The 20,870-nt window shown below is 35.7% G+C and overlaps 1 protein-coding gene across 2 annotated transcripts in view; it reads right to left on the reverse strand.

Moving 5' to 3' along the window:
* Positions 1–1,906: 1,906 nt before the first annotated feature.
* LOC129432171 (thyrotropin-releasing hormone-degrading ectoenzyme) overlaps positions 1,907–20,870 on the reverse strand; it is a 125,725-nt gene continuing 106,761 nt past the window's right edge. For both annotated transcript variants that reach the window (XM_055190393.2, XM_055190392.2), the window contains 6 exons: positions 20,573–20,670; positions 19,749–19,856; positions 12,834–13,001; positions 6,854–6,994; positions 6,555–6,636; positions 1,907–4,040 (listed from right to left, as the gene is read on the reverse strand). In XM_055190393.2, coding sequence (XP_055046368.1) covers positions 3,897–4,040; positions 6,555–6,636; positions 6,854–6,994; positions 12,834–13,001; positions 19,749–19,856; positions 20,573–20,670 — 741 coding nt within the window. In that variant the 3' untranslated portion in view covers positions 1,907–3,896. The remainder of the gene's footprint in view (positions 4,041–6,554; positions 6,637–6,853; positions 6,995–12,833; positions 13,002–19,748; positions 19,857–20,572; positions 20,671–20,870) is intronic.

Below are 20,870 nucleotides of genomic sequence, written 5' to 3' on the forward strand. Positions count from 1 at the left end.
GGATATCTTCTCTAATTATTTTCTATTCTAATTATTAAAAGATTTACAAATAATTTTATCACTCCAGTCTGTGTGGTTGAGGGCTTATTGCATCCATAAACACATACATTTATCTTTAAACGGTGTCTTCGACGACGGTATACTATAAAAATGAAGGTCAACTATTTTGGCATTCCTATTCTGACACTCAACAGCACAACAAGACATTTTCTAGTGAGTTATATTGTTTGTTTCACTCGTGTCTCATTAATTTCCACTGTTATCTGTGACATCGACTCACAAAAGGTCTATTATGCTGAATGAAGCCCTTTACCACATAAAACTGAGACAGCAGAGTTTACCGGAAGCCCTTTAAATAAAGGAAACTATAAGCATACAGAAAAATGGCATCATCAAATATCCATAAAGGTGAGGCCGAAACTGAAATGGACCTTTGTGAAAGAGGTTGTAGTTTTGAACTGTGTTGTGTGTGTGTGTGTGTCTGTGTGTGTTTAAACTGATGACGTGCACACCTTACCTACTTTAGATGAGACCTGTTGTGCTTAATCTGTGTTTTCGTAAGGCTTTGATAATCACCAGAAGCAAAAGAGCTGTTGGCATTCTGAGGGCTGCAATATCACACATGGTAGCATTTCCAGACTGCAATTCAAAGAGCATCACTGTGTCCCAACTGCAGACATACTGTCAACAGATAAACAGCACAAATGAGTGTGAAATGTCTGGCTGTGCTTGAATTCAACACCAGAGAAGCACCAGCAGCACATCAAATCCAGAGATGTGATGCTCTGTATAATAATGTCCTGCAAGTTCTGACTCCTCTGTAGACATGTGAGAACATCATCTGCACATGCTCTATGAAGCACAGATGTCAAGTAAAGTTAAATAAAGTGGTTGCTTATATCTTTCTGTTGATTCAGGGAACCCATACTGATAAAAATGTACAGTGTATGGTGTATACATTAAACGCTTCTGATCAAATTTTGTAATGTAAATATACAAATCTTTTGCCATTAATCCATATTTTTTTATTTTGTAGTATGATTATGTACAGAACAGTACAAAATGACTTTAGCTGGGTTTTAACATTCTGGGAAGCAAATGTTCGTGGTAACAATTACTTTAAGTTTTAATTGATATCAGCACATCAGGATTCTCAGCAGGCGAAGCACTGCTACTGGGCGGAGTGATTTGCTCACAGCACCCGAGAAGCCCCTGGTGAGGAGCAGAGAGTTCGGTCAGAGTTGTGCAAATCACTCCGCCCAAGTAGCAGTGCTTCGTCTTCTGAGAATATAGTTCCCAGTATGTATACTGTTAAAAGATAGCTCTGTCTCATATCACCTTGTTATTTGTACACGGTGTGATTATACAAATCAAATAGGAAAATGTTCGCATTATTTTGTCACTTATTGGGAGCAGTATGCCAGCTGGAGCCATTCACTTCCAGTCTTTGTGCTAAGCTAAGCTAGCGGGGGCTCAGTCAGACAAAGTTACAGCACGCACAGAGATGAGAAAGGTATGTATGCACTTATCTAACTCTGGGGGATACGGTGAATAAGCTAAATTCCCAAAATCTGGGCGTGTTCCTTTAAACATGGAAAAAGTCAGATGGAAAGCTGCACAAAATATTTAAGCAAATCTTTAGGCATTTACAATGTCCACCACAGAAGCTTTATTTGGTTGACTGTATCATCATTTCTAAAAGGTCACATCCCATATTTGTTGCAGTTGTGGGAATAACATCAAGATCAGTGTCTGAATGATGCTGAATACCTGTTTTATTATACTACTAGAGTTTGACAGCTGTAGCATATAGGTTTCTGTTTTTCACATACTTGCACAGCCTTCTTTTAGAGCATCGGTGATGTAAGACACACAGTATCTGACGTGTGAAAAATCAGACATCAAATCATGTGTATTCTCATGACAGGTTTATTCAAGGCACTGTCAGTCTTTCTAATATGAGATTGATTGAGGTAGAAAAGGCACTGTTCGCAGTTATTTTTGGCTTGTTTGATCGCTTCACATTTTTCCACATCACCTGTAATCAAATCTACAAAGAGACATTGGTAATGGGCAAAACAAACAGATAAAAAATTACTTTACCATAATAAACTCACTTTGCCGACAACCATCTGCATCAACAAATCTTTAAAATGATAACAAAGGGGAAATGAGTTCAAAGTAATTTTCTTAAGTTAAAAATGTGTACTATTATACAGAACTGTACAAATATATTTATATATATATACATATTTAGGTTAATTTTATGAATTGGCCTATATAACAACTGTATATAAATTGCCTTTAAATCAGTTTCAATTTAGGCAACTTATATTCAGCAGAATTAAATATTTTTTAAATGTTGCAGAAATGACAAGGACCTGTTCTGGATTCACGCTTTACCTACAGTCATCTTTATTTAACTGTCCGATCAGGGTAGATATGGCCTCATTTGATATTGTACAAAATATAAGAGTCAAGAAAAATACTGTGTATTGTGCAAGGAAACCAAACAGCACATCACTGAAATCTAAAGGTCTTTTTTTCCACCTCAGCAAAGCGGCAGTCATTGTAGAATGAATCTGATGTGTGCATTGAGTGTGTTGATCAGCAGGGCGGCGCTGTTGTGCTCAGTGATTTTCTGCCTTGAGGTGGTGCAGAGCTGGGGTGCTTGTGTTAGGTCAATATCACACTTGTCAACTTAAAGGGATAGTTCGCTCAAAAATGAAAATTCATGTTGTTACAAACCTGTATAAATGTCTTTGTTCTGATGAACACAAAGGAAGATATTTTAAGGAATGTTTGTAACGTTTATGAGCCCCATTCCCTTCCATAGTATTCTTTTTTCCTACTATGGAAGTGAATGGGGCTCATGATCGGTTTGATTACAAATATCTTCCTTCATGTCCATCAAAGTAAATTATGACAGAATTTTCATTTTTGGGTGAACTATCCCTTTAAACAACTTGATAAATATTTTTGCTGCAATATCTCATTTCTTCTTTTGATTTTGAGAATGGGTGGCAGACAAAATGACTGCATTTCCCGGTCACGCATTTAAACGTCCCATTTTGGCAGCAAAACAACATGAAATATGGCATATTACAAACAGAGTTCCACACAAACATGAATGAATAAGTATGCAGTTCGACTCAGTATCAATTTATCCTTTTGAAACTTGCAAGAGAAAGTATATGATCATGTGCAGCTTCAGCGAGAAAAATATTTTAAATTTCTGCCTCTGCCTACTTATTTTATATGAGTCATGTAATTGTAGGAGAACCACAGCAGAAAATAACTGCTTATATAATCACCATGGATACCAGCTGGCATTCGATATGTGGTTTTGCCACTTTTGGACTCGATCCATGCAGGACAAAGGCATTTCTTCAGCGTGGCCTTGAATAGATTTGACCAGATCTTGTTGGGGTCATTCTCTCAGCGGGGAGTTAAGTCATTGTGGCTGTTAACACTGAATGATGCTGTCTATAAACTGACTCCATCCGATGTAAAAAGCAAAAAAAAAAGGTACAGAAATGGTATGATGAGAGTCCTGTGTGGGTATGGCACATGTAACATTTTACCTAATGAAAATCATACATGGTAAAGCATATGAATCCAGAGCTTCAGATGTAAAAAATTAAAAGATGTTTTTGTTTTAAACACATCAGTTTCATGCTTCTTTTTCCTCTGGGGTGACCTTTTCCATTTTAATCCTTATGTCTTCGTCTTGTTCATGGCCTTGTTTCATAGACAGCAGAGAAATAAATGCTTAATTCTCCAGATTCTCTTGGTCCCAAATTTAAGTTTTATTTTTTAAACACTTAAGTCTTCCCAAGTTACTGGTTTCTGATAGTGTTTCCAAGCTACTGGCGTGTTTCGTGCCTAATGTTGCGTTAACCGTCAGGAGCTTTTCGCAGCCACTGGAAGAACTGTTGCTCGAACAGCGTCCGCCATTTTATGTTCGCTTGAACGATCTCAACGGCGCGAGCAAACGCAGGTGCTGCTCCTCCACCGCTGGTCAGGATGAACTCTTTTAACTGAATAAAAGACAACAACATTAACACATGATTAACAACCTCTGCTGACAAGTAACAGTTTCACAAAAGCAGGTCATAAGCACTACATGAATTAACGTGTACCATTAAAAGATAAATTTTAGTCAGAATTTTTAGTGACCCATAGCAACTTTAAAAGAAAAGCACCATTAAAAGAAACATTGATCACATCAAATCAGTTTTTGTCTAAAATCTTTCAGTTCTGCTCCATATAACCTGTATGAAGCATAGACTGTATAAAAGATGGACGACGACCGTTCGCTCTCTTTCATTGGTGAAATGTGAAGCCGCCAGTGTCCCATTATAGCGCTGACATCTTGGGTCTTGAGTCTGCGCAGTAGCGATTTCGGGACCAGTCCTGCGCAGTAGTGAGCAGGAAGTAAAGACGCGAAATCAAGGCCCCGCCCTTGCTCTCGCAAAAAGCGCATATCACAGCTGTCAATCATGACGTGACACCACTGTTTTTATAGCATTAAATAACAAAAACAGACTTATTTTAAAAACAAACACTTAAATTTACATCAGCGTGATAAAAACTACAGTTAATGACAGAAACCAGCTTCCGAAAAAAGATAATTTAAGTGTAATTAAATTGTTTTGTTGGTCTCAAGTCCCATTGAAAAACATTAGGGAGGCGGGGTTTACCTATACTGGGACCAGTCACTGGGGGGGGGCGATCGAGACGTTTTTGGCTTCACTTTTTAGGGCTTGTGCGGAAGCTTGGTTTGAAGTTGCAGCAGTTTATTGATAATGACAGTGAGTGCGTTTACATGCACAGTCTTACGACAATTATGGTTAAAAATACTGATAACGTGTGAGGTCATGTAAGTGTGTAAAACTTTACTTATATTGGATAAAGCCCATAAGTGGCTTAACCCTTCAAATTCACTACCCTTTCGTGTTATACTCCATATAACTCAATGTAAAACCCAGAAATTAGGGTCGGATTTTTGCACAGGCCTACTACAGGTTAATGGTGCCACATGGTGATCAACCATAAAAATGACAAATTTTACTTCTTTGCTAAAAGAAAAAACACCAACAATCAAGAATGCATGATAATAAGGTGTCATGGCCCTGCAATCGAAAAATGACATTATAATGGAAGTCAATTGGGAACCATAAATGAGGGAGAAAAAAATGAGGGAGAAAAAAATTTAATCTGATGCTGCACAAAAACTTAAAATGCATCAAATTTAATGTTTTTACTACACTTTTAATTTTGACATGCCTGTGACTGTGAAAAAGGTAAAAAAAATCCAGTCCACTATCACTTTAAATATTGAAAATCTGTCATTTTGTGTATTTTTTTTCCTAAATCAGTGACACCACGTAATAACTTGGAAATTAAATCAAATTAAATTAAATCATAGAATTTTTTTAAACATTTTGTAGTTTTGATCAGTACTGAGGTTGATTAACAGATTTTTGCACAAAAACAAAAAAAAAATATTAATCTAATACATTTTTACAGCAGTTTAATTTGAACAACCAACACGATAGGGTAATACCATTGCCCATGGTGTATTGTTGAGTTTTTGAAAAATTTCAAAGCATTTTCTTAAAATATGTGTAAATATAAAATTTGTCACCAAAATCATTCCATTTGCTGAAACACAGAGAAAGTTGTGGCCAAAATTAAGACTCAAAAAACAAAAATGGCCCCAACAACACATAGGGTTAAGCAAAAACTGATCGGCAAAGGTAGCTTTTTGCTCATTACCCTGACTTTGCGTTGCATATAAATACCTTAACCCGCTTTCTCACAGTTTTGTTTATGTCTCAGCAAACAGAAGTAAATGTAAGGTAATGCAAAAGTCTCTCAACTCATGCAGTTGGCAGAGAACCTGCGAAATTAAATCTCACGTTATATTTACAGGTTCTGCAGACATGAGAAGAGACACAACAGTATACCTTTTCACAGATTTCCGGACGTACTATATGCGTTGACGTCACTGCCTGCGAGAAACATCACAAATCTTCAAATCCTGTGTAAACGCAGATTTCTGCATAGCCGGTTTATTGATTTACATGTAAACAGGTTTCCATAATAAACCTATTTTTGATAGTAACCCGCTTATTTTGTGCATGTAAACGCAATTAGTATTGTAATGATGGGAAACACTAAGGGTGTTGTGTTTTATCTCTGTAGGAATGATAAATTGTAGAAAGTGAAGTCAGCTGTAGTGAAGAAACTGCTGTGCTGCAATGAGATGAGCATCAGCAGTCTTTGCCCTCTGGGACTGAAGCTGAATGAATTTAAATAAGTGTATAAACTTTCACTTTTACTGTAATGAGGTTAAATAGTAACAATTAAATCTGCTTAAAAACCTTAAAAACAATAAAGTTTGAAGTTTTACTCATGATAACACTTTACCTTACCAAGATTTTTAAGAAGCATTAGTGTTCAATGAAGACTATTTAATTGTTTATTAATTATTATATTTGATTGTCTGATGTGTTTTGTTGCTTCAGGGTATATAAGCTCAGACTCACCTCATTCAACTCCATCTCTGTGTTGAGAAACTCTGTCACACCGCTGATTAATTTTGAGTTCATAAATAAAGCTTCTCCATACCTGTGAACCACAGAAATGATGTTCACTGTTATTGCACTGCACTCTTATTAAAACACTCAATGTTTATGTGTGATGTTGTGCTGTTATAATGAACCCAAGAGCAAACAAACAAACAATAAATATTTCTCATAATGCTCTCTGCATCTCCAGTCACTAACAAGAGTGATACGTTTTAATGACAGATAAACAGAGAGATAAATAAAGCTGCTGGATTCACCTGGAATTCAATATATCCCACTTCTCTCTGAAATATCTCCATGCTAAATGTCTACCCAGTGGATTGCGGCCCACGTGTATGATGACATCGATCATGTCTTGATCCGGCACCATGTCAGAGGTGAGAGACAGATTTAGGAGTCTGCAAACAATGTAATAAATTAGGAAGTAAAATATACATATTACCAATTTATAAGCATATTTTACTAAAATGCCTTGCCTTGACCATTTATTTATTAGTGATAAACTACTATATTCAAAAATTACTTCTATACTATTTTTTAATACTGTAGCAGGCGACATGCAGTGTATACTGCACAGTATGCTGGTATTGTATTCTGAGCACAGCTTCTGTCCCTATAGGCCACAAATGTGTAGATTATCAATCAAACTAAAGGTAAGATCAGATGACCACACGCACTCCAGTAACAGAGACAGATACCACTCCACTCACAGCAAATACACGGAGGGGGAAATAATTTACTTCAGGTGTGCCAACACAAGAGAAATCAATACCAAACATGGAGACATCTATCTGACCCTTCAAACTCAATGAATGCAGTATGCTTACGTGCACACTCAAAACACAAGCCAGTTTTCTCAGAGGTAAATTAAATATAAAACACACACACACACACACACACACGCACGCACGCACGAGTGTGCACTGTTGTAATGTGAGACGAAGGTTCCTGCTTGTGAATGCTGTTTGGTGTTCTGGAGACTGATATCAGCATCACTTAAATTCAGACAGGTTTGATTGATATCAGCTGTTTACATTAATAATAAATGGATTTTCAAAGGATCATCATTGACTGAGAAATTTAGAGTGGATTAGACTTAATCTGAGTTTAAGAAATCACTCCTCTGAAAGCTAATTTAAGAAAAATATTCTGATGGACCTTTGCACCTTTAACTGAGTCATGATGGTGCTGTTGACCAATTTCTGTTAGATAGATGGGAAAGTGTAGTAGTAATAGTAGCAAGACATTTAAACTTGAAAATGAGTGGTGTATAAAAGCAACACTAAATTCACCCTGAGTAAGATATGAAGAGTTTGGTTCCAAAACGCAATAAATTCATTTCAACTAAAGGAAAGAAAGTGACAAGATAAAAAAACACTATTTTTGGTTACAAACTTTCACATAGCATCATTCGGTTATAAAAACATAAAAAAATCAAATCCATAATTTGATTTTCAAAGATTTATTATAAAAACTGATTATTTTATCACAAAATGCAATTTATCCATGACAATTTTTTTTAAATGCTATAAATCTATGGAATATATATATATATATATATATATATATATATATATATATATATATATATAAATGTGCATTCATCTTTGCCATGTTATATTCATTTAGTTGACTAGTGGTATACACTGATAAAAAAATAAACATTAATGGCATTAATCAAAACACTTACTTTGTCACATTAAAAACACTGTCATTGCTGCTGTCATCCTTGGGACGCTGTCGCTGAACCTTTTTGACAGCGATCAGCTGTAAAATGTTTTGGTCCTGCTCAATTTTCGTTGACTTGGAGTAAAATAATGTAAAGTTTTTCATAAGATCCCCTGGGGTCAATAGCCGTGTTTGCACTATCGGGCTTCAAGCGGGCGTGCCAGTGCCTGCCGAGGCCTGTCGCGTTTGCATTGTCACTTCCGGGGCATGATCGTGCTTCACTGGTGCTTCGTTGGTGCTTAAGGCCCCGCTTTTCTGGCCCGCCGAAATCGTTGGGCCAAAGCGGGCTTCTCGGGGCTAGGGGAGTGGTAAAGGTCTAAGGCGGAGTTTATCTGAGTCTCTGGCAAGATGCGCATCCATCTGTCTGCAGATTTAAAACTTTAAATATAACCGGGATCAGCAGTAATTTACTGTTTCACGGAAGATGCCTGCTATGTTTGTACTTCGGACTGAAGAAAATGATCTGCAAAAACAAAGACAGGTTACAACGCCGAACTCGCCATGCTAAGGATCCGGCGCACACCGCTACCGGTTCGGGAGAAGTTTATAAAGTTTCGGGCACAGAACAAAGTGTTTAAAGTGCAACAGTGCTGAGAAATTAAAGATGTGTGTTGAATCATCATTTCATCGTCCATCACTCCATGTATTAAAGCGATCGAGTCACGATGGTATCTACAGTCGGTGAGTTAACATGCTACATAACGTTTGCATACAAAACACTTAAAATACAAATAACGATTGCAGAAGTGTCTTACATGGGTCTTTGTTGTGTTTTTTGTGTTATAGTGTCATCTCTGTTGAATTTTTAAGTCAGCCCTTAGAAAAAGTAACCATGGTTTTATTATATTAGTCATAGCCATGCTTTCTGGTATTTTGGAGATTAATTAAACTCTTATATGAATGTAGCAAACTTTATATGTCGGTATACTGTATGTGTATTTACAAACCCTTTATACAAAACGTCACATGTGCTGATTTCTTTTGTGTCCGTTTTACAGAAAAATGCCAACGTAAAGCTTTCAGTTTGTCATCCAGGATATTTTATTTTGTGTATGAGAGATGACACAGCAACAAATGCAAGAGTAGGTGATGAAACGAAGATGATGATGATGATGAGACGACAGGAGCCATGGATGTTGAAATCCGTCCGGAGGAGATGTCTTTAAATACACTGTTTGTGCACTGATATAAACTATGTAAATAAAGTACCGCGTTATTACTACGGCTGCTTGTCAGTTTATTGAAAATGATTGCTTAATAATCACATCTGAAACACAGAAATGGTAAGATGCAACAAAATGGTAAATATAACCATCATTAACTTAACCACTGTAACATAGCTTTTTAAATACTTGTGTATATTCAGAGTTGATTCTTAACGAGTACATTAATGATTTCTCAAACGTTTTGATTTTTGAGATGCAAGTAAAGTGATTTTCAGTCCTATTCAGCTATTCGAGGCAGTTCTTTATAGACAAAAGTATTGATTGATTGACACATTATTGAAATAGCTATTAGACAGTTACCTTGTGTTTCATGTGATGCTCAACTATTAACGTTTTCATGATTAAAGATATCACACCTCTTATAATGTGTAAGTATGTTTACATCGCCATAGAACTATAATTACAAACGTAACGTAACATATTTAGACACGTGCATATTTTAAAATAAGATTATTTTACATAAATGTAAAACTAGGACTCGTTATATTCTTTAAAATATTGTGTATAGGCTATAGTATAATGGCACATTAGGTAGATGAACGCTTTATTTGTAATTACCACTTCATAAAGTTTACTATTGATTATTGATCTGATATTGTCTCGTCGTGAGATCGCTCGTGTGCAGCCAACATAAACTTCAAGAGTAACACCGCGGATGGAGCAAACATCTCTATCTTCTCATCTTGGCTTTCACCGTGCAAACAGCCGCCTCAGTTATGTTCTTTATGTTTGTTGTATGATGATGCGATCTCACTCCCGTCTCCTGTCAGATTGAAGTGACTTCCTCACGGTAAAACAGGCGGAGTTGTGTGACGTTACATCCAGGTAGGCGTATTAAGGGCGGGGTTTTCTGAACCGCTGCGGCGCTATTGGCTTGACAATGCAAACGCGTCGTGATTTTGGCTACACAGCTGGAGGTCTGAGGCTATTGGCTCCGTGAGGCCCGTTTGAAGCCCTGGCTCGCACATGCCCGATAGTGCAAAAGCGGCTAATGTGTTAGCATGACAGAAGCTTGATGCTGTCGGGAGAACAAGCACCCGTCTTCCGAGTGCCTCTCGCGTAAATTATTACATTTTGATGGCTTATGTTTCTTTCCCATCACAGAAAACCACCACAGGTTTATCAATCCCATTAAAGTATTATTTGTTTTTTGTTTGTTTGTTGATCACGAAGTACAAGATGAAGAAAACTAGGAGTCTGGGTATTCGACGCACCGCTATTGTTTGTTTACAATGCGTGGAATGGTGCGCTGTGATTTGTTGAGCGGATTTATTGCATTCTGCAGAAAAGGAGGAGGGGCATTTATTGCGTTTTGGGATTAAAGGGAGAAAAGATGACATAATAACACGGCGGATATTGGATTTTGCGTAAAATTAAGAATTTACTTTTAAATACTGACCTGATACAATACTGATTTTGGAAGTAACTCATTTTTTTTTTAAATGGCGTTTATCGCGTTTTGGAACCAAACTCTTCAAATACATGTATGAAACATGGATCAACCTGCAATGTTAAAAACTAACAAGTCTTAAAAATAAACTACAACATCTGTTATAATTCATTGATTTGTATTAAACAAAGAAGTTAAGCAGCTTTTTGCTGAATGAATTAATAAAATGGAAACAGTGCAGATGTTCAGATATCAACACTTTTGAACTCGCAGGATTCAATAGCAATCTTTTATTTTTTGTATAGTTTATCTCAATTTAGGGGTTTGTTTCACACATAAAACATTGTGGGCATTATATCATGCTGATGAAATACACTATAGCATCAGACACTACTATAGTTTCTAATTAACACATGAGTACTGATAGTGTTACTGTGTTTCATACTGTGTGACATCTGGCACTTTTTTATAACATCACATTATTACTGCTGCTCCAGCATCCTGATCATTTGCCAACATGAAGATTCAGGGTAACAACTTGAATTATAATTTAGTTGCTGAATTTAGGGTGGTCAATAGGTACAAATAACATTAAAATCAGGGTGTGTTTGTTATTTGTTAATCTTTCTTCTCTTTTTTTGTAAAATTTGCATTCAGGTTGATTTGAACTCTTTCCCCAACATTGAGTTATTTCGTCAATTAAGAGAAAACGTTTCCTTGTAAATTACGAAATAATACGGCAATCCGTATTTCCACTATTTCCCAACTTATAAATGACTGAAGTATCCACTGATTCAAAAACAGTATAAACTCTGTGTACACTGTAAAAAATGAGTTATTTTTAACCAATGTTGGGTAAAATATTGGACAAAACACATGCTGGGTTAAAAATTACTCAATGCTGGGTTAAAAATAATCCAATGTTGGGTTGTTGTTATGCAAACCTGGGTTATAATAACCCAACAATTGGGTTAAAACCCAGCATTGGATCAATTTTAACCCAGTGGTGTGTTCTTCTAAGAAAATTAGCCATGGTAACCACAAAATAAGCATGCGGGTTGACAACCATTGTTTTCAAAAACCATAGTTAAACCATGTTTACTGTAGTAAAACCATAGCTTTGCTGATAGTAATCCATACACCAAAAAAAAACATGGTTACTACACTTTTACCACAATAAAACCATGGTTATTTTTTTCTTAAGGGCTGTCCAATATTTACCCAAAATAGGTCAGAAATAACCCAGCCATTTTAAGAGTGTATGTTTTGATCATCGTTTTAAATCTGATCTTTAAAAAAAATCCTTTACAATTACAAATATGTCAGCTGTTTTATTCAAAGATTTGTATTTTTGAAAAACCTCATATTTAAAAAGTGATAAAAAGAGAACAAATTTGGATGGGATGAAATATTGTTTTATTTTTAAAGCAGAGGGTCTGTTGTTTCATTTATTATATTGTATGTTTTTATATTTAAAGAAGAAATCTCAAAGGCAACTTTTTTAAAACAAGATCCTCATGTGTAGGTATATTGTGTATAGCAGTCAAGTTATGGATCATTGATAGCATGTAAGACACTGATTTTACCTTTGAGGCAATTATCAGAAAAAAATAAGTGTCCTCAGAGACTACTATAATATGATTAATAGCATATTTAACATAAAAATGAAAATGACAAGATACAGAGCATGAAAATGTTTAAGTTTGTTGATCTTTTGTCTTTAGCAAGGCAAACCTCATCAGTCTCAACAAGAAACCTCTCCCACAGGACTCTGAAAATTCACTGCACAGATGATATATGGTCAAGTGCTTACAATATCTCTCTGTGCATCTATAAAACAGCAAACCTAATTAAACAGAATGTAATAATGAAAATGTAAAGTTGTTAACTGACCTGTTGAGCAGGAAGATGTTGTCACTGCAGGTCAAGGCCTCCAGAAGAATCTTCTTCTCAGAGACGGCAGTGGTGGAGTGAAACTTCATCCAGATAAACTCCCACACGTCTTCATCCATCAGAGAGACGCCTGTGCAGTACACAATGTCCCGCACGTTGGGTGGAATCCTGTGGGACAGAACCTTGATGGTAACCTTTATATAAACATACAATATAAACTGAATTGAACGTGTATGATAGGATTAATTTAAACATTGATTGAACTAACAGTTGCTTGAGTCAATGGTCTTTTAACCAATAAGGACATCGTAAAATTGCCGCATAATGTTATAAAATGGCATATGCGTACAGTTTTAATACGATTATACTTACTACGATTATGGGCTTAACCGCATAATTTTTATCGGACAGCAGAAAATTGCCACATACTACGATTAAAAACGGTGTACGCGTCCTGTTTTAATACGATTATGCTTACTTTAATTATGGGCTCAACTGAATTTTTTTTTTCGAACAACGTAAAATTGCCACATACTACGATTAAAAATGGCGTATGTGTCCGGTTTTAATACGATTATACTTAGTGTGATTATGGGCTTAACCGCATTATTTTTATTGGACAACGTAAAATTGCTGCATACTGTGATTAAAAATGGCGTATGCGTCCTGTTTTAATACGATTATACTTAGTGTGATTATGGGCTTAACCGCATTATTTTTATTGGACAACGTAAAATTGCCACATACTGTGATTAAAAACGCTGTACGTGTCCTGTTTTAATACGATTATACTTACTGCATTTATGGGCTTAACTGCATTATTATCGGACAAGGTCAAATTGCAGCATACTGTGATTAAAACGGTGTACATGTCCTGTTTTAATACGATTATACTTACTGCATTTATGGGCTTAACCGCATTATTTTTATCTGACAACATAAAATTGCCGCGTACTACGATTAAAAAAGGCATACGTGTCCTGTTTTAATACGATTATACTTACTGCGATTATGGGCTTAACCAAATTATTTTTATCGGACAACATAAAATTGCCGCATTCTATGATTAAAAATGGCGTACGCGTTCTGTTTTAATACGATTATACTTACTGCTATTATGGGCTTAACCAAATTATTTTTATTGGACAATGTAAAATTGCTGCATACTGTAATTAAAAACGGCATACCCGTCCTGTTTTGATACGATTATACTTACTGCGATTATGGGCTTAACCGCATTATTATTGGACAACGTAAAATTGCCGCATACTACAATTAAAAACGGTGTTCGTGTCCTGTTTTGATACAATTATACTTACTGCATTTATGGGCTTAACTGCATTATTATTGGACAAGGTCAAATTGCAGCATACTGTGATTAAAACGGTGTACATGTCCTGTTTAAAAACGATTATACTTACTGCATTTATGGGCTTAACCGCATTATTTTTATCTGACATCATAAAATTGCCGCGTACTACGATTAAAAAAGGCATACGTGTCCTGTTTTAATACAATTATACTTACTGCGATTATGGGCTTAACCGCATTATTATTGGACAACGTAAAATTGCCGCATACTATGATTAAAAACTGTGTATGTGTCCTGTTTTGATACCATTATACTTACTGCGATTATGGGCTTAACCCCATTATTTTTATCGGACAACGTAAAATTGCCGCATACTGTGATTAAAAACGGCGTATGCGTCCTGTTTTAATACGATTATACTTACTCAATTATGGGCTTAACCTAATTATTTTTATCGGACAACGTAAAATTGCCGCATACTGTGATTAAAAACAGCGTACGCGTCCTGTTTTAATACGATTATACTTACTGCGATTATGGGCTTAACCGCATTATTTTTATCGGACAACATAAAATTGCAGCATACTACGATTAAAAACGGCATATGTGTCCTGTTTTCATACGATTATACTTACTGCGATTATGGGCTTAACCAAATTATTTTTATACTATGATTACAAATGGCGTACACGTACTGTTTTTTATACGATTATACTAACTGCGATTATGAGCTTAATCACATTATTTTTATCGAAGTATTGCATTTACATGTAGTAAAGTATAACCGTAATATTGCCAAAATCCCATTATAATCGCATTATGAGGGTGCATGTAAAAATGGTCAAGGACAACTAAATTGCACTTTGTACGCTCTGCACTTCTAGTATTTAAAAGTAAAAAAGCAAAACTATCGGTATCTATCGATATCAGTACATATCATTCTAATATTGGTATCAGCACAAATTTTGTATCTGTGCATTACTAGTTTTAAACTCAAACCACATAGTGTTTCCAAACTCTCACATGGCTCAAATGGTCTTTAACAGTCAGAAACCACAAACCGTGTTTTTCCCTTTGGGTTTTGTGCATCAACCTTACAAGGAACATCCTGTTACAGCGTAAAATGCTTGTGATAACACTGAGCTTACATGTCTTAAAACTTAAATCTGCTTTTGAGGTCAGAATTTAAGTTGAAAATGTGACCCAGATCTTCCTACTGCTCTAAGAACCACAGTTCAATATATAGAGTTGTTGGACGGCATGTCTCATATATAAGGATTAGGAGTAAAAGCTCTCTATGGGCACATCACAAACAACAGTAATGGTCTACAGCAGATCTACAACAGAAAGTAAAAAGCCATATAGAGAGTCAATGCATGATATTTGTACAAAAAGGAATAACATTAAACCCTGGAGGAAATGCGGCGTTGCAGTGACTGAACTCATAATTTGCTCAAACGGAGAGCAATAAAGCCCTGCTGATTCTCAATGATCCATTATAGCCTCTGGGAGATATGGATGTTAAAATACAGAGAACTCAACTTCCAGTAAGAAATGAAATTATGTCAGATCCAATTGAAGCATACAGACTGAAATTGTGGCACATGTACAGTGGATGCCGTGTTTATGACTGGAGCTGAAAGAAAGTGAATTCAAAAACACCTCTGTATGTCAAATATCTGTGATATTATGGTTTGGATAACTTATAAAGCAATTTATAACTCATGAATTTAAGGAATGGATTTTTTCTTTGACTTAATATTGTAGCATGAAGGTAAAAATTAAGTTTGTTTTAATCATTTAGATTGACATTTATTCATTTAGCAAACACTTTATCCAAAGCAACTTTGAATGAGGGAGCATTCAACATACTGGACTGTATATCAAGCTATGTTTACAAGTGGAAACGTATGGAAGTTATACACAATAAAAAAATGTTTAATCAACTCAGATTTACAAGTTATTTCAACTTACTATTATTTATCTCGACAAAAGATGAGTTGCTACAACTTAAAAAAAAATAAGTTGACATATTTCAACCATATTTTAAGTTAAAATAACTCATCTCTAGTCAAGATAAATAATAGTAAGTTGAAAGGACTTGTAAATTTAAGTTAATTAAACAAAAAAAATTATGGCAGCAAAGAATTTTTTACAATGTAGCTAAACAACATAAAAGATAATTTTTTTCTTAAAGATTTTTAGCAGCATCTAGAAGTGAGTTTGTGAATTGCAACCATTAGCTCAGTCCAACAGTAGCGCCTCACTGCAGAACACGACATCAAGGGGGCGGGGTTGGATTCAGATCCAGGGGGCGGGGCTGGATCCAGGGCCAGAGATCTCTTCCCACTGCATTTTGATTGGTTGGCAGTTTTACCACAAGACACGTCATACACGTGTTGTTGCGTTACCATTTCCGCATTGAGACGTAACTAAATTAAGTTATTCTTTTGACGGAAAAACAAACTTTACTTATGACTACAATAAAAGTAGTTAAACATTTTGGGTACTACGAGTAATCTTACTATGCACAGTTTAGTACCTATGAATGTATACAGTGTAAATATGCAAAGTAATTAACATATGGATATGGCATGTTATTTAGAAATTAATAAATTATATGCTTATCTCATATGGACTTTGAACTTGTTTTAACGCGTTTTTGCTTACAGCCATTAGGAAACAGGTTTCCCTCGCAGAAGGTTTACTTACAAATGTGCTAATAAAAAATATCAAATAAAATTGTGCTTTTATATTTACTCATATAGGAATAGCCATGTATATGAAGTGGGATAATATACAGCCAACCAGGTCGCAAATAAATCCCTTTAGTGATATCACCCTTTCGGCAACGTGTCCATTCCCCTTGCACCTAACTGTGATCATTACTTACTAAAATTGAATCTTTCTCGACTATATTATTAATCAAACGTAGACTTAAATTGATAAGAGCAAACGTTGGCGACCACAGGTTGCAACTAATTGCAGGCTGCAACAACAAAAATATATTGGTTCATTTGGCAGAGCAAAGTATATAAAGTGGGAGGAGTTTGATCTACATCCAACCTCGCCCCCTAGATGTCGTGTTCTGCAGTGAGGACCATCTCCAGTCCACAGCTCACCCCTCCCTTTCAAAACGCATAGAGAAGCTACGGTACCAGCTACAGGACAAACATGTCGTCATCGGAGACAACATAGTGACAAAACAAGCTCTGCGGTTTGTCCGTTTAGGGCTACTGTAGAAACATGGCAGTGCAAAATGGCGGCTTCCTAAGGGGACCTGCACTGTATGCAGATCAAAACGGCCCATTCTAAGGTAATAAAAACAGTACAGCTTTTGTAAGGTCTTTTTACACCACTAATAATATACTTAATTATGTCAAGAGATCCTTCTAAAAGTTACCTTTAAATACACTTTTAACTACATATTTATAACAAAAGGCTGTTATAATATGAGCTGCTGCAAATTCTGTTAAAAACAAAACACAGACTTGCTTTAGTAAGACCGTTTTTTTTTATATCTGTTTAGTTAAAAAAAGGGGGTAAATAATGTTTATTAATCCATGATGTTCTGCAGTTTCTTATAAATGCTGTAGGTCATTCATGTGACATAAAGGTCAAAAACATTAATATTTTAGGATCCTTGAATATTAAATTGAACAGACATTTTAATTTCCCAGCAGTGCTGTAGGTCACTTTTAAAGAAAAGACAATAAATGAAAGATCTGAGAAATCAAACCTTTTGTTACAGGTCAGATGAAAACACGGCACAATTCAAATAAAAGAATGAAAAAAACTCTTATGACTTACACCAGTAATTCTAAAAGTGTGGTCCGCAGTGGTCCGCCAGAAGATGACCTAAACTAGGCAAGTGTTTATACAATCGGCAGGGCTCGCAAAATCGCTAACCTGACGTCCCGGGGCTATTGTGCTTTGCAGTCGGGCTATCTTGACTTTTAGGGAGGAAAAATATATTTAAATGCTTATGCATTCTTTCACAGATTTGGACGGGTAATAATGGTGTATGAAATTCAGGCATTGGATATTTAAATTACGTTTGAGCGCGCGCTCGAGTTTTACTTTCACTTTCGCGATCGCGCGAAAAGACGCAGTACAGAAAGCAATCCGTAATGATTTGTCATGGATTTGTTGGGCAAATCCTCCAACTTCGTTGTGTCAGTCATTACTATCCTCACGTAAGAAAATTAAATCTCTCGCAGCAAGCTTTAAAGTATAGATTGTACAGGCAGTGAAGAGAGTGACTCTGTGCAGAATCGCTCTTAAAGCGACAGTAGCCCCTGTTTTTCTGATCTGTAACTGGATGATCCAAACTGTGAGTTTTGTGACCCACTAAACCACTTTTAAATGGTGAGTATATCTGGTGTGGGGATGAGCAGGAACAGTTGGTTTACATGGAAATCCAGTCTTTTTTTGTTTGTTAAAAAAACAACAGCATCAAAACAACAACAAGAATAGCAGATTAAACATTGTGGTTAGAGGCCCTATTGGCTTTGTATTGGCAAAATGTGGCCTGTGGTAATCTAATTGAATAAGCCTGTACTATGCCCACAAAGTCAAGTGGCATTTTCTTATCTGTGACTTCAGTTAATATTTCAGATTCAGAATCTGATGTATAGATATTTCACTTCGGTTAGAAGAAAAATTTGTACTGATGATTGACATGTACTGAAAATTGATATTTGTTATTTGTGTTTTAATAGATGTTTTGTCTTAATATTCTACATTAAAAGTAATGTATTTTTTATTCGGGCTACTTGCATTCATTTCGGGCTACCAAAAACTGAAGAGTGCCTGCCCCGAAGGGCTACCAGGGATTTTGAAATTTTGCGAGCCCTGAATCGTCACTTATTTAAGTAGACTGTGATATCAGTTCTTGCCTTTCTGTTTTAATAACGTAAAAATGGATTGGTTGGCAAAACCAAAGAGGAGTCACAATAAAAGATCAAGCGTCAACTGAGAGCAGCTAAAATCCACAGATCTATTAGTTTTGTACTAGTTTTTGTTTCATGTGTAAAATCCCTGTGTTGTTCATATAAGCTGCAACTCATTTCAGATTTACTTTTTCGAATGAAATAAAATTCATATAATAATTTCTGAACATAGCATTGCATTTGTTTAAAAAAAATAGTGTTTGACTTGAAACAGTTGCATATTAAACTTAAACTTAGCTTATCCTTCCTATTTTGTTGTTTTTTGGGGGAGTGTTAGAGTGGGATTCTGTTAGGTGGTCCTCAGAAAAAAAAAGGAAGATAAAGTGGTCCTTGGGCTGAAAAAGTTTGAGAAACACTGACTTACACTCATCCCCTTCGAATTACAGCCTTATAAGATGAGGTCTTCATTCAGTACAATGAAATATATGAAAGTCCTCCAGTAAAAAATGCTTTAAAAAAATGCTGGGTTAGGTTGTAAATTTAACCTATGCTGGGTTGTTTTAACCCCATGTTGAGTCATCCCGTGAAAATAACCCAGCATTTTTTTAAGTGTATTATATAATGCCTTTAATGCTAAATGGTGGAAACTGTATTTTAAAGGACAGACTGATTTAATTGTTTTCTTTTGGCTTTAGCACCAAATTTCTTTACCTGTTCTTGTTGCTGGAAATCCAGTCTGAAATGAGAGACACTGCTTGTCGATGACAGTGTTTGTTTCCAAAACTACAGGCCAGCATGATCACCTCTCTCTGTAACTCTCTGAGGAGGAAACAGAGAACATTTTTAGGAAGCAAGAAAAGAAGGAGAAAGTAAAAAATAGAAAGAAATAATGAAAATGTAAATTCAGATTAACATATTTTGTTTTGGTAACAAATGTCTAGCTTACATTTTAAAAAAATCCTTAGTAAAATGTTAATAACTATATTATATACAGTACTGTGCAAAAGGCCACCATCACCAGCTTTGTTGTTTTAGCAAAGTTTTAATGTCCATCCATATTTATTTTTTCACTCTTTTTTTTAAGATACAAACAGAAAATACAGGAAATATGTATACAAAATTCAAAACAAAACAATTTTCAGAACTAAATGTCGTCTTTGGGCATCAGTCAGTATTTAGTGTGACCTCTCTTGGCATCTTGAGCTTTTTTGAGGAGAGCCTTGAAGTCATTCGATTAGAATGAGAAATTAGGATTTAATTTTATTTAGGTTTAAAAGATCCTGCTATTGCTCAAGTTGAAGGAGAGTTTACACTAAATACTTGACACTTCAGTTTTTACTTTTATACTGTTTTAATACTACATACACATTTCCTGTATTTTCTGGTTGTATTTTAATAAAGAGACTGAGAAATAATTATATATGATCGCTATACAATTGCAAAAACAACAAATCTAATGGTGTAGCATGGTGGGCTAAGACTTTTGCACAGTACTGTATATTTCAAGATAGACATGGCATTTAAGACAAACTCACTCAGTCTGATAAGCAGCCTGCATGAAGGATCCATCAGAGAAAGCGGTCGGCCAACCCATCTTGTGATATTTCGGTGACACCTGTTTCAGCACATAGTCCTGATAATAGAACAACATGAAACAAGGATTAAAGGAAACACAACAGGTGTAGGTCATGTGTATTTGTACAGCTATTGAATGATGCATTGCTGTTGTACAAATAAATTAACTAAACTCAGCTATTTAAACTATAATGTCAACACATATGATCTTGATAAGACTGCGTCTTAATGCTGTTGGATGAAGAGAAGCCTGAAAGC

The sequence above is a fragment of the Misgurnus anguillicaudatus genome, chromosome 1 (genome assembly GCF_027580225.2).
Source record: "Misgurnus anguillicaudatus chromosome 1, ASM2758022v2, whole genome shotgun sequence".
In the NCBI taxonomy this organism is placed as follows: Eukaryota; Metazoa; Chordata; class Actinopteri; order Cypriniformes; family Cobitidae; genus Misgurnus; species Misgurnus anguillicaudatus.